Source organism: Poecilia mexicana, unplaced genomic scaffold (genome assembly GCF_051168715.1).
Source record: "Poecilia mexicana isolate PSO_F unplaced genomic scaffold, ASM5116871v1 scaffold_17, whole genome shotgun sequence".
Lineage (NCBI taxonomy): Eukaryota > Metazoa > Chordata > Actinopteri > Cyprinodontiformes > Poeciliidae > Poecilia > Poecilia mexicana.
In genome coordinates, this window is record NW_028263386.1 from 25,063,088 (window position 1) to 25,078,025 (window position 14,938).

The following is a 14,938-nucleotide window of genomic DNA, read 5'->3' on the forward strand; positions in this document are numbered from 1 at the left end:
AAGTAATTGTTTCTCAATAGACCGTCTGTACGAAGCGAAGAGTAGAACAAGGGGGTTGGTTTTTACAAATCTGACCTTCATGGAAAATTAGGAAGAAGAAAGCTATTGCTGAACAAAAGGCATGGCAAGTTTGCAGTTTGCCACAAGCCGTTTAGACTATAAAGGAAACGTGGATGAAGGTACTTTAGTCAGATGAGTGAAATTCATAGTCTGCATACAAAATGTGTTGAAAAACTGAACCCACTATGAAACATGAATGGAAAAAATGGTAGATGGGGCTAAATACACGGCAACCCTATAGATGAACACGATTGAGAATCTGGCTAGATTTGGAAAACTGATGTTTAAAGATACTGTCCATCCAATCTGACAGAGCTTGAAGTATTTAAAATTAAGACATACTGACGTTTGTGGTGAGAAAAGATGAAAAGTTCAAAAAAGATTAATTAAATCAAGTACATTCACTGGCATTTCATCGTATTCTCTCGGTTACTTCAGAGGACAAGGAAATAGGCCACATTGATTTCACTGACTTTGATTTCAGTAACAAGCTCACATCTGTCTGAGATGGCATAATGCCGTCTGTTGTCAAACCATAAAGAGAAACGTCAATCCAGATCTAGCACAACCCAACCAGATTTGCAGGCACCAGCTTACAGGCAGGGACAGGAGCCCGATCCCACACTTTCAGAAACCACGGAGACCAGGACATCACCAGCTACGGCTTGCACGATTCCCTCCTAATTCAGTAAAAAAAACAAACAAAAAAACACTGTGTCCTATTTCTCAAGAAGGGACAGCAAGGAGTAAGAGGATGAGGAGAAGGAGGGGTTCTAAGCAATGACTTCAACAGAGCATCTCACCGTCCCTCAAGCTCTGAGGACAATCTCATTGTGGGAATTCAGCTTTTAGATAGATTAAAAAAGACCCAGCGGGCACGTGGCCGGGAAACTAATGTTTCCAGCGCCAGTGCGGGAGAGCAAGTCGCAACTTTCGAAGCACAAACACCTCAGCCGCTTGCTTGTTGGTGTGTGCCGGTGAAAGAGTCCGTCAAAAACGAGGATGGGTTCAGGATTTTACATGTCGAGGGCCAGAAGACTGTTCTGACAACAGAATATTTACACCGATGCTGGGTTTTGCACAAATTCTCTCTCTTAGTGGTTTAATCTGACGTGGACAGATTTCACTTCCGCCTATCCGAATTCTCTCTCAGGCAGTTTTATCTACTATCCGGTCGTTCCTGTAAAACTCACTTTAGATTGTCATCTGTGGAACATCTGATTGAAACGTAAAGTAGTTAAAAGAATGTAATGATGTGCATTTGCATACATAAGATGTTTAATCTCATATTCAAACATACACTTATTAGAATTGGCACTTCTTTTTTTCTTCAGGGCACTTCAAAAAATATTTTGTATGCTTTGAAATCCTATAGTCAATATGGAAATACCTATTGCTGTGTTTTATTAACCATGTAGCTACATTTGTTGGTGGAAAAACGAGCAATCCTTTGAATAGTACCTATAAATATATATATTTCCCTCTCTGGTTGAAATAGCCAGCTAAACGGAAAACCATGTGATGCGAAGCTCAAGTATACCCTATACTAAAAAAAAAAAAAAGAAAAAGACCAGTAATTGTGGTAGCTGATTTCCTTAAGATGACCCTGACGCTGTTTACTTTGTCTCCCATTGAATGAGAAGTTCTGGGAGCGAGACGAGCGATCACCACAACGGAGAGACTTAATGACCGGTGATAATATTATTACGTGTCTGACCATAAAAAAAAAAGCTCTGCAGTGAAAGAACACACACACACACACACACACACACACACACCCCACACACACACACACACACACACACACACTTAGTCCATGTCTACATAACTTTAAAACCATTAGTGTGTGCAAACATTTTCAATCTGAAGCTACTTTTCAACTTTAGCATCAGTGGTAGAAAATCTGGGCATTTGAATGAAACGTCTGTCAACTTCAGGCGGCCGTGCTGACATGTCAGGCTTGCTGTGATCATGCATGTAACATGTGGCACTGCGCGCTGAATGGAACCGGCGGTCACGCTTCAATGAACCACTGATGAGGTTCTTGAATTGCAAAGCAGGGGCCGATCACGTCACGACTGCTAAAAATAAGTTGCTCAATTAACACACAAGCATGCAGAAATCATGTAAAAAAAAAAAAAAGAAGAAGAAGAAGAAGAAGAAAAAGTAGTTGACCGGGAGATAAGAAATAGGTTGGAGTTATGTAATGTTTTTCCTTTGTCACTTTAAAATTAGCCGATTATAAGTAACGGTTATTATCGATTGATCAAAACCTCACCGTTTTTAAACCCCATATAAGAAAAGAAATTCGACCACGATAAATTGTTTCAAAAGCAAAAAAAAAAAAGACTAATTCAAATTTTTTAAAATTTATTTTTCATTATTTTTGTGACTGTTCTTCTAATTTCCCCCTTTTCCTTAAAAGTGTCTTCTTTGTTGCATGAACTGGTAGTAAGCGATCATGCTTTTAATTAAAAAGAAAAAAGAAAAAGAAGGAAACTAAATAACCAAAGGAATATCAACCACTTTTAGAGTAAATCTGTTCTCACTGCAAGGCAACCACACAAAACTGTCCTGTTTCTCCCCCAGGCTACCAGTACATAATATGGTTTTAAAAATAATAAATAATAGTGACAGACAGTAGGTAAATGTTTTAGACCTAAAATGCCCTTGGAATATGTGCTTTTGCAAAGCAGAAAAAACCCAAAATAAAAGATGTCAACATTGCATTTATTCAAGTCTAATCAGGTCAAAGAAAAAGTCTGAATTTGTTCAGGATTAGCAGACAAACTTGAAGTTAATTCCAGCGATGGGTGTAGTTCCCTGGGTGGCCAAACCAACATTTGCGTTTTTATTGGCTGGCCCTGGTGCCACCAGATATCCTCTTGTGTGCCAGTGGCTGTCTGGTGACACACTGAAAAAAAAGAAAAAAAAAAAAAAAGCTGGCAACACAAGTGAAGTGACAGATGTTACAGGACTTGTATTTCAGGTGTGTGACTGCTCATCCCCGTGAGTGTTACAATCTTTTCTTTTTTTTTCTTCACCTTAAAGATGAGATTTCAGAGTGTACCAAGCAGCACTTGAGAGTGTCGTGTAGCAAGTTTCCAACATAATTCAAAGTAATTTGATAAAAACTAACCAAAAAAACCCTTAGTTGTGTCGCAGTAGGCGAGTGTTATATCAGTGTGTTCAGTAAGGAGGTGCAGCTGGAGGGAGGGGGGATACAGCCAACGCCAGAGAATAACTTCTTCTTAAATTACCATTCTGCTGGGGGCCAGAAAGGCAAGAATAACCTGATAATTTACATGTTAGGTTCCTGTGGGTTGTTCTCAAGGATTTTCTTTTCTCCAGCAGGTTTTGGAAGGGAAACACTGCCACCTGGCGTTGGATTCTCTTATAATCTTTTTAAAATCTTTTTTCAAAGTTTTTCCATTGATTCCCAACGAGATTAACAAGTCATCAATATTTTAGTCTATTTTGATCACTTACTTCGGGGATGTCCAAAGTGTGGCCCAGTGGCCATTTTGCAGCCCTTGACATTATTTTGTTTGGCTCCAGACCAGAAGTTAAGAATGGTAAAGAATAAAATAAAATAAAATAAAATAAAATAAAATAAAATAAAATAAAATAGGTCAACAAAATAGAAAACAAAATTAGAAAAATGTCTATTTTTCTTTTAATAGTTCAACAGAATAAAGTCCTTTTTATGTTTTTGTAGCTGTAGTTATGTACAGATTTCATTAAAATGTTGTTGGTAAAATAAAATAATAATAAAAAAAACCAGAAGTGTATTTTGCATTCTTAACTGAATAAATTTTGTGGCTCCTTAGCGGTTAGAATTTTGACCCACAGCCAAACGTTTTCCAGCGTCTAGAACAAAAAGTTAAAACTGGGTTCAAAGCTCTTCCACGTTTGCTCTGTCTCCTACTTGCCTTTTTTCTTTGTGGGAAACACTGCCACCTGGTGTTGGCTTTGTATCACAAACCATAACATACCAGGATAACTAAAACAAAACAAATAGTAACATTTAGGCATGCTTATTTCAAGAAGTTGAACAACGATTAGTTTACTGTAGTGGGCAAAGGTTTTGTAGTTGTTGTTGTTTTTTTTTTTAACAAACTATGTTGCTCATTTTTACAAAAACAGTTAAAAATTAATTTAGGTTGCTGCTAAATGTGATCAGAAATATATGTTACTAAATCAAACAGTTCCATTTCCTCTAACATAAAATTGCCTATGAGCATAATTTGACTGATTTTATTATCTTAAAGGGAAATGATAAAGACAGCAATTATGATATTTGTCACTTTGTTGAAATTAGAAGTCCAAAATTGTAGCGTTATAAAGGAGCACTGCTGAAAGTTATTCTTCTTTCGTGAACTATGGTAAACCCTTCAACAACCTTTTGACCCTTAGAAAATTAATAGAATAGAATAGAATAGAATAGAATAGAGAAATCGGTCGTTGACCCACATTGGGAAAATTAAGCTATGAAAACATCAAGGTAAGTGTGGGCGCATGCATAACAACAAATTAAACAACAACAACAACAACAACAACAACAATAATAATAATAATAATAATAATAATAATAATAATAATAATAATAATAATAAATAATTAATAATAATAACGGCACATTTACAAGATAAAAAATACTGTAGCGTTATTAAAAATAGCATACTCAGATTAAAATAGCATATTTTTTAAAAAAAAAGCTGAAACGTGCTTGTTTTTTAGCACGTTTGTATAAAATGTTCGTGTATTTCAAAACAAAAGCCGTCGGAACGATTGTTTTGTTTTTATTTTTTTTAATTATTAAACATAAATAGACTGAAGAAATTTAAATGTGCTAATGTATTCGAAGTATTGCAGTTCATAAAAAGTCGTGGTTTCCGTATGGTTTCGGTCAGCGTCAAGGCTGTTTGCTAAGTCTCGATGTTAGCGGGTTTGATTAGTGATGCCTAGAGACTCAGACCGGCGCAGAGGAACCCGGAGGAAGCGGATTGACAGTCTGCAGGGCGGCGGAAGTTCTCCGCATCCTCAGCTGTAAACACACCGGTGAGTTTCAGCGCAGAAACGAGAAACTACATGTCTTCCTTTTGAGTCAGACTCCTTATTTTCATTCGGGTGATATTCTCGTCTGTCGGTGTTCGGCTGTCGAAGCGGTGTCCTGTTAGCTAAATCCTCGACTGCTGAATAGAATTATGTAAACACACACTGGTAGGTTGGTTTATCTGTTAGCATGCCTGGCTAAAAGCAGAGACAAGTGTCATTTATTTTTTTTAAATGTGCAGCAGTGGGACAGAAAGTGACATACCGAGCCTTGCAAAGGCATTCGGACCTTTTAACATTTTAAATCTTGTCACGTTGCAACCACTGGCTTATTATATTGGGATATCACGTGATTTCGTTAATACATAATTGTGAGATTTAAGGAAGAAAGAGGGGGAAAAAAACAGAAAAATGTGATGCATATTCAACACTTTTGCTGCGTTATCTGAATTGGATCTAGATCTGGACTTTAAGCTTTTTTTTAGCACTTGAGTGTGCTTCCATACAACCATTCCACTGTTGCCAAGGCGGCATATTTAGGGTCAATTCTGGAAGCTGAACCTCCACTTCTGCAGCCTCTAACAGGTTTTCTTTTAGAGGTTGGCATGTATTTAATTTCATCAACTCTTACCACCTTCCCTGTCATTGCTGGGGAAAAAAACCCCATCCCTACACCATGATACTGCCACCACCACGGGGACGGTACTTTTATGTCAGACACAGCGTTATGCCACAACTCTTGCTACTTTGTGTTGCTCTTTTGCATAAAAAGGCAGTAAAGTTAGGTGGTGACATGACAAAATGTTTAGCTTTTGATGAAACAGACAAAAATGTAACGGTCTACCTGGTGGCAGAGTGTGGCTTGTCTGTTTCTCCTTTTTTTTTTCTTCATTAATTTGCCAATTAGTGCCTACAAAACAAACATTCCAGACTAACAGATGCAAGTGAACAAACAGCAGCAACAAAAATATGCATAAAAAGATTAATGGACACATTTAGGACAAAGACGAAACATAACCAAGTGGTATCACAACAAAAATGGAGTCCTTTAACAAATATGGGTTAGAACTTAGAATTATTACTATTTTTAAATGTTGGTAGTTATTTTCAGATTTAAAAAAGTTATTTTCTTGTTCTCATTAGTGTAGGTAGGGTCACACATACATTTTGGATAGAAGTGGGAAAGAAAAACAACAACAACAAAAAAACAAAAAACAGAAGACAGAATAAATAAGGAAACAAATTACGGAGAACCAAAATCACGTTTTGTGATTTTGTCAGCGTCGCATGTTTCTCCTTGACAGAGATGTGTTTTCCTTCCTGCTCCTGCTGGTATCGCGTAGAGACTCCTCGGACAGGAGGACGCCTGTCTCCATGGTAACGCAGCAGCCTCAGCTGCCATGTCCTCCGTCTCCGTGTCAACGTCGGCCGTTTGCGGCCAGGACGATGCTGCCACCGCCGCCGCCGTCCTGGCCTCCGAGCGCTACGCCAGCCTCATCCTGGCCCAGATGAACAAGATGCGTCTCCGCTGCGATTTCTGCGACGTGGGGCTCAAAGTGGGCGGACGCGTCTTCAGGGTCCACCGGCTGGTGCTCGCCGCCAGCAGCCCCTACTTCTCCGCCTTGTTCTCCGGCGGGATGCTGGAGGCGGAAAAAGACGAGGTGCAGATCATCGGCGTGGACACGGAAATCTTTGAGATTCTGCTGGACTTCATATACACAGGTATGTCTCTATTTTTTTTATTTATTTATTTTTTTGTTTTCCTTTTCTCGAGCATTCGAGGTTGGGTTTTGTTTTGTTTTGCGACGTTATCTGATCTGTTCCTTTCCTTTTTGTTTGTTTGTTTGTTTTTCTTTAGGGGCGATCAGCGTCAGCGTGGAGAACGTTCAGGAGCTCATGGTGGCTGCCGACATGCTGCAGCTGATCGAGGTGGTGTCGATATGCGGCGAGTTCCTCAAGGGCCACATGGACCCCTTCAACTGCGTGGGCATCTTTCAGTTTCTGGAGCAGATCGCCTGCATGGAAATGCTGGAATTTACTGAGAACTACATCCACGTTCACTTCCTGGAGGTATGGGGATCGTCCATCCACTGTCTGTCTCAGGGTTTTCTAAAACAACAACATGCCCAAAATCTAATTTAGTTTTCCCCAGCAATTACAAACTCTATGTCAATAATCCTGGTATCAAAATAAAGCTAACATTTTATTAAACTTACTAAGCTTAGTAAACATATTCTTGCATGTCTAAAATTCCTTGATTTAATTTTTTTTTTTAAATGCCCGCATACCCATTAATGCACTCACTCACTCACTCTCTCACTCTTTGGTTACCTAGCAACAACCTGTTGAGTAGCCGGCACGGCAACGGTTTCAGGTTTCGCCTCATAACTGCTTAAGAATAAACAAACAACAACGGCGTGGAGGGGAAAATGGATAAAACAGAAAAGATCACGCCACCAGTTTGTTAGTATTTCTGATATTTAAAACAAAAATTGAAGCAGTAGTTATCTATCGACCGATATGAAACCTGTATTTATCCTCCAGCCCTATCAAACGTCACTTTACTCGATCCAGTCCAACAAATATAAAATAAAAAAGTAAGACATTTACGTTCTTAAATGTTTTTTTTTTTTTTCTTTCCGACCGTGCGTGCGTATCGCCCGTGTCCACCGCCTCCTTCAGGTGTGCGTCACGGACGAGTTCAGAGGCCTGTCGAAGGATCAGTTGGTGAGGCTTCTGCGGAGCGAGGAGCTGAGGATCGAGGACGAGTACCAAGTGTTCACGGCGGCCATGGACTGGGTCCTGCACGACGTGGCCAAGAGGAAAAAGCACGTCGTTGAGGTGCTGGAGGCCGTCCGCTTCCCTCTACTCTCCCCTCAGAGACTCTTCAAGTACATAGAAGGTGAGGAAAGTAGGTCATCAGCACGTAAAGATGATTTTTGTTTGCAATACGGCTTCAGTGAAGCTGGAAGGTTTAGTGCTTTCATTAGTTTATCCTTATAAAATGATGACCTCATTCTTGTTATTTTATTTATTTATTTTTATTACTATGGCCCCTATTACTCCGTCGTACCTTAGATCACTGTAACAAGTCCGATTTTCTTGAAACAGATCCCTCTCCCCTGAAAAATGCCCATTTCTTCTCGTTTCTGAACGAAGGTATTACCGACTTCAGCCTGCGGGTGGCACTGCAGACCCTGTTGAAGGAATATACCGAGGTCACAAAGTCTCCCAAAGAAAATAAGCTGCACAGTCAGCTCCAACCAGCAAAGACGAGACCCAGAAGAAAAGCCAGGAAGTACCTCTACGCAATAGGTCGAGATCTATAAACAGTACCAAAACCACACAGCCCACAATAACACTGAAATAAGACGAAACCCAGAAGTGAAACCGTGAATTGCTTCTTCCTGCCAGGCGGCTACACCCGGCTGCAGGGCGGCCGCTGGAGTGACAGCCGGGCCCTGAGCTGCGTGGAGCGCTTTGACACCTTCAACCAGTACTGGACCACCGTGTCGTCTCTGCACCAGGCCCGCAGCGGGCTGGGCGTGGCCGTCATGGAGGGCATGATCTACGTGGTGGGAGGTGAAAGGGCCGTGCTCGCTCTCTAAAGTCAACTTCAGAAAATGTGCATTTATCTTATTTTTTTAAATGTTTTTTGCCTACAGGAGAGAAAGACTCAATGATTTTTGACTGCACAGAACGATACGACCCGGTGACGAAGCAGTGGGCCGCCGTGGCGTCTCTGAATTTCCCTCGATGTGGAGTTGGCGTGTGTCCCTGCCACGGGGCGCTGTACGCACTCGGTAAAACGCCACGTTACTGCTGGGAGCACACGGCGGCTACAAGGGTCGTTTTAGATGGAATCTGTCAAATTATTCAAAATATTATGAACGACACAAAACGCTGACAGACACCACAGCTGACAAAGCAAAATGGCAACAAAAACCATTCATTTATCTTATTGTATCGTTTTATAGGGCGGAGTAAGACACAGGTTAGTGGATGACTGTGAAGTGGGCAGAAAATGGTACAAGGCTTTCAAAATTTCTTACAGAAAAAAAATGTCTGGAAGTGTGGCTTGCATTTGTTTCTGTTTATTTCAATGCCCCTAAATAAATGGAAATCTTAAATTAGCACAATATTTTTAAAAGCCACGTACAATTTTCCTTGTACTTCACAATTTTGCTCTAGTTCGTGTTCGTCTGGTGCCTTAAATCTCAACATAATACATTAATGTTTGGTGTAAACAAGACAAAAGGTTAAAAAAAAGTACAAACTTTTGGACGGCACAGCGAATGGATGAACCTTAACCGATTGTAGTTTTCTGGCCGTTACTGATTGGCTTTTGAGTGAAAGTTGCTAAATGTAGCAACAGTAGGGTGACATCATATAGGACAGCTGCTGACTTTTAGGTAGATAAGATCGTTTTCACAAGTATCGGTCGATTGCTGATCTCCCAAATTGAAGGGATCGGGGCCGATTTATTGGTGCACCCAGATCTTAACCGGCTGAAAATGCCGTCTGCTTGCAGGTGGTTGGATCGGTTCGGAGATTGGAAAAACCATGGAGCGATACGATCCGGAGGAAAACAAGTGGGAGGTCATCGGCAGCATGGCGGTTCCCCGATATTACTTTGGCTGCTGTGAGCTACAGGGTCTGTTTATCATTTTATTTTTTTCTCTGCTTTTAGCTGAAATTAGATCCTTTTTTTACATGATTTGGAATAAAATGCGAGAAAACTTATTATTATTATTATTATTATTCTCAGGGTTAATCTATGTGATTGGTGGGATCAGCGATGAAGGAATGGAGCTGCGCTCAGCAGAGGTTTACGACCCCATCTCGCGTCGATGGAGCGCCCTGCCGGTGATGAGCCAGCGTCGAGCCTACGTGGGCGTGGCCTGCCTCAACAACTGCATATACGCAGTAGGAGGCTGGAACGAGGCGTTGGGCGCTCTGGAGACGGTGGAGAAATACTGTCCTGAGGAGGTGAGGCGGGATTTCCTACTCGCCGTCTCATATCTCTGAGGGCTTTTCTCACCGCGTTGTGATGTGTTTTCCCCCAACCGCTGCAGGAGAAATGGGTGGAGGCGGCCCCGATGTCCACGCCACGCGCAGGCCTGTCGTTGTCGGCCGTCAACGGGCTGCTTTACGCCGTGGGTGGACGCGCCGCCAGCAGGGACTTCTCAGCGCCCGTGACGATGGACTCTGTGGAGATCTACGACCCGCACCTGGACACGTGGACCGAGATCGGCAACATGATCACCAGCCGTTGTGACGGCGGGCTGGCCGTCCTCTGACGGCCGCCGCTTTGAACTGTGAACATCGTGGGAGGCGAAGGAAACCGTGGAAACGTTGCACCTTAAAACTCCAAAAAAAGAGGGTTGATGTTGTTTCTACGTGTCTCCTTTTTTTAACTGCACAGCTCTGGAAAGTGCCAAACCGCTCTTTCTATCTTCAGTAGGAGTAAATCATTTTACTTGAAACAGAGTGACATCAAGCGTGTTGTACAAACTTTAGACAGGGCTGACGGGGGCAGTTGCCCAGGGCAACAGGTTTTGGGGGCACCCCAAAGATTTAGGATGTTTTTGTAATGAATGCATGTTTTACAAGCATTGTACCTTATGTAAAACTGAAAGGCCCATTTGAAGTGCAGAGTTTTAATCTTGTTACAATTTTATTGATGTATACAATAGTCGAATATTTCAAAATTTTGAAGTTACAGTCCATCTTTTTGTGACATTTTAAACCATCTACTCATGCACCTATTAATGTACTGTAATCTGCATGAGTAAAATTGTTCCCCTTTTTTTTTTTTGGATAAGGCACCAAAACTAGCCCTAACCCAGGGGCCCTGAGCCTTCTAAATCCGCCCCTGCTGATCAGATGAAGCAGTTTTTCTTTCATTAGCTCCTTTGTCTCAGACTTGGAGGTCATCACCACTTTGTGGTTTCTGTTGTATGCAGTGCTTCTACGATGGCCGACAGTGAAACCATTGGTTGTTCTTAGTGTCAGATTCATTTATTACTGGAAACTTGATGGAGGATGGTCTCTCTATTTTCACTGGATGATTATTTGTACATAATGCTGCTGTAAATATTTATTATTTATGTTTACTCCAGTCGTAGGTGGGCGCTGTTACATTTCAACTCTGATTCTGAAATACCCATTAAAACTTTTCCCACAATCTGTCACCTTAGAACCACAAAACCTTGGTGTGTTTTATTTGGGTTTTTCTGGAAATGAAAGGAGAGGTTGCATGCACATGTAGAGACTGACATTTTTACAAAAATGGCTCCAATTCAGCCAGATTGGGTGGAAAGCATCTATGAACTAAAAATTTTCCAAGTCTTGCCGCATATCGTTTCAGTTGGATTTATGTCCAGGATTTGACTAGGGCATGAAATGGATTTGTTCTAAACCCTTCTGTTGTTACTCTGCCTCCATGTTGTGGATTTCCTGCCAGAAGGTGAAGATTCACACGACCAATTTTATCCAGCTTCTTGTTCCTGCTGAAAAAAGGCAACCGCTCGCTCCTCAAGCCGAGCACAGATTACGTTTAAAACATTTAGTCCATTATATCAGGTTTTCAGGTTTGATATTTATTTTGCGATTATTAATGAGCCTCTCATGAACACAGCGGTGGTTGATTAGTTAATTTTAAGCTCCTGCTCTGCTAGTTATTTTAGTAATTGAACCGAAACGCACAGAATTGCGCAACACCTTGATGAAACAATAATCACTGAGATTATTATTTTTGTTGGGTCATTAATTTGAAAACGTTTTGTTGACTTTTTGTTGTTGTTGTTCTTTAATAAAGTTACGAACGTTTTCATAAGCCAATCAGAGGAGGACGTGCTGGTCTCAGCCTCCTGGCGGCGTTCAGTTTGCCACCTAATGCCGAGATCGACGTGTTGCAGCCCTGCTCTAGCAAAGCAGGAACAGTTCAGAAACAATATGAAATGGAGGGAGTGAGCTATTTATTAACTGATTAAGTCGTGTTTTGGATTGTTCTTGAAAAACTAATCAGTCACGGCTGCACAGTGAACTCATTGATTTTTTTTTTACAGCAGACAGCCGCTGCGTACCCTCGCTAAATCTTTTAGGGGCACGCAGTACCCTGCCATACCCTCTTACCTTCACCCCTGATTACCAGACACAAAGAATATTTGACAGCACGGAATAAAAATGTTACAATTTTTATTACTTTTTTTTATTAAAGTTGCTCACAATTTGCATTTACACTAAAATTGTCAAATTCTGCTTTCAAAAATGATATAGATTTGTGATTGTTTATTAATAGTTTCTGACTGCCTGCTAAGGCCATTTCAAAAAATTAATTGCATGATAAGTTAAAATGAGCTTGACAATTTCCATGATTAGTAATATTTTTGATGGGGAATTTTATTCATAGAGAAATTATAATCCATTTTATGTATGTTTTCAGTTGTGTGTGGTTTTTATTTCTGTTGTATTTACCATTTTTGATTGTATTTAATTTTGGATATTTAAAATATCTTCCAGTTCCTGTGTTAAGTGTTCTTAACAAAATTAAAGTTTATTAGTCTTTGAGAGGGCAAACTTGCATTATTATGCCATTATCGATATATTACCTAAAAATAGTCTCAAAACAATATTATTGTGTATCACAATAATTTCTGAGACTATATGTCATACAGAAAGTATTTAATTTTATATGTTCAATTAAAAAAAAAAAAACTCCCATTATTCACTTCTCCACCTCCTTAAGTTTCCTCTCTATGCAGACTTTTTTGAGTATCAACGTGGCAACAAGCGAGAAGGTGGCGACCAGAGTGAGGATGGTCCTCATGGCTCTGAACCAGGCGGGGTAGCCCGGCAGCAGGGTCAGGTCATAATGCAGCGACAGGCCCAGTCCCATTATAACCACCAAGGCTCCCTCTGTAACATTGTCCCTGCAGAGCAGTGCCAGCCAAGCCAGGAGCGACGGCACCACGCTATTCCCCAGATTCATCCAGTCTGGCTTGGCAGGGCTGCCGGCAGGGATGGCAAAGCCCCATCGGGCCCCTCCGAGGAACGACACTATGGAGGCTCCGTACACCATCTGAGCGTAGGCTACTTCCGGGTAGAAGGACTGGGTGGCAGCCATGAACAGTGGGGCGGAGAGAAACGGGATGAGGCCTGAGAATCCTAGGTAAAGAGCCGGTTTGGGTGCCTGAGCGAGGGCCCTCATGTTTTTCGCCGAGGCGTCTCTTGAATCCCTGTGACACAGACGAGAGGTCACCCAGCTCGCGGGCCTGACGCTCCGACATCCGCTGCCGGATGTGGGCCCGAATGGCGTAAACAAAGCGGTGGATGGGGAAGGAACTAGCAGTGGGGTCCCTGTTGTGTAGCTAGGTGGCCTGAGTGTCAGCTGGATGCATCTCCACACTGGAAGCTAGGTGGTAGGGCACAGAAAAAACATCAACACCACTCCTGTTTCACAAGTTACCACATGTTGTGATATGTGTCGCTAAGACCAACACGCCACTATTTACAGCACCTTCCAAAAGAAGTCAGACTTCACTTCATTTTCCCTCAGTGTGTTATAAGCCTGACGGCCCGCCAGGCCGTACTTGCGCCCCCACCGGGCTACATGTTTTTGTTTTTTTTTATATTTTAAATAGGGTTTTGTTATACACCAATAACAGTATAGAAGGATTAAGCTAGGTTTCTATTTGACGCACTGAAATGGGCTCAAGGGAGTGCATCGTCCCTCCACCAGTCCAATAGCCTCGTGCACTTTTATTTCCAAGTTGTGACGCCGGCTCAGGCACGTCCAAATTTTTGTAACCGTTAACATTTTTAAAAATACAAAATCATAGTGAACTGCGAGCACCCCTACCAGCAGGTTCTGTAGGGGAAAACCTGGACTTGTTAAACTTTTTACATTAAATCTGCCAGCTTTCAGTGGAACAACACTAAACATGCAGAAGGAGCTACTATAGGAAGGTCTATATCAGAACATATTCATGGAATATTCTCCAGAAACAGTCAGACCTCTTTGCTCTTCAAATCTGGCTTTGTTTGAGGTATTCTGTAATAGAAATATCCCTTGCTGGAAGTGGTAGGGACATATCTGAAAGACTTATGGGGTGTAAATGCTTCAAAATAGGATTCTACATAATATAGATGCTGGAACTGAATACAAATTATCCTCACACTATTGTGGTTCCCTTCTATTATTTTCCACTTTCCACTTGAGAATTAGTCTATCAAATTAAATCCTAATAAAAATACGTAGACAAAATATGGAAAAGTCCATTGCTATTTTTAGAAGGCACTGCATGAAAACATAAGCAAGCCTCATTATCTTACCCCAAATATCATCTTCCTTCCGGATGAAAACCGCAGCATTTCGACCTACAAATTATAAGAAAATTTGTAACAAAAACAGCACATCTAGATTATCTAGATTATTAGCCAACATAAATCTGTTGTTTTGCTCACCTAGCATTCAACCTCTGATGCAATACAAAGCTATTCAAGTGCAATAACTTTCAGAATAAAGCATAGGCGTCACAGTTACCCAATTGTAACTCTGTATCTTCGCTGCCTCCTACCGGTTTACCCTGGCCAATTTAACGACTGTAAAAAAACGACTTAAAAGGGCCAAAGTTAACGTGAACTAGCTAAACCAGAGGTCATTTTCACCCCGCCACCCCGTCGGTGCTCGATTAAAAGCCTTTCTTAATTCTGACATCGATTTGTCTGACTGTAGACTGGCTCGTTGAGCTGCATTCAAAGCTACACATTTCCACTGTCCCTATCATCAGCGCTTTGCTTTTTGAATGCTTTTGGGAAC

The 14,938-nt window shown here is 41.3% G+C and overlaps 2 protein-coding genes and 1 long non-coding RNA gene across 3 annotated transcripts; 1 reads left to right on the forward strand and 2 right to left on the reverse strand.

The window, feature by feature from the left end:
- Window positions 1–6,515: 6,515 nt before the first annotated feature.
- ipp (intracisternal A particle-promoted polypeptide) lies at window positions 6,516–11,325 on the forward strand. Its single transcript, XM_014989148.2, has 9 exons — window positions 6,516–6,837; window positions 6,974–7,185; window positions 7,798–8,017; window positions 8,275–8,430; window positions 8,530–8,697; window positions 8,781–8,918; window positions 9,647–9,769; window positions 9,884–10,104; window positions 10,191–11,325. The coding sequence occupies exons 1-9, from the start codon at window positions 6,516–6,518 to the stop codon at window positions 10,413–10,415; spliced, it is 1,785 nt and encodes a 594-aa protein (XP_014844634.1). The 3' UTR covers window positions 10,416–11,325.
- On the reverse strand, window positions 6,845–8,312 carry LOC148154822 (uncharacterized). The gene is made up of 2 exons (XR_015765919.1): window positions 8,189–8,312; window positions 6,845–8,000 (listed from the first exon to the last, which is right to left on the reverse strand). It is a non-coding gene; the product is annotated as an uncharacterized LOC148154822 (long non-coding RNA).
- A 973-nt stretch (window positions 11,326–12,298) lies between the features above and the next one.
- Window positions 12,299–14,825, reverse strand: LOC106919020 (transmembrane protein 69-like). The gene is made up of 3 exons (XM_014989152.2): window positions 14,584–14,825; window positions 14,452–14,496; window positions 12,299–13,531 (listed from the first exon to the last, which is right to left on the reverse strand). Exons 2-3 carry the CDS (start codon window positions 14,488–14,490, stop codon window positions 12,845–12,847), a joined length of 726 nt encoding a protein of 241 aa, XP_014844638.1. The 5' UTR covers window positions 14,491–14,496; window positions 14,584–14,825; the 3' UTR covers window positions 12,299–12,844.
- Window positions 14,826–14,938: the final 113 nt, after the last annotated feature.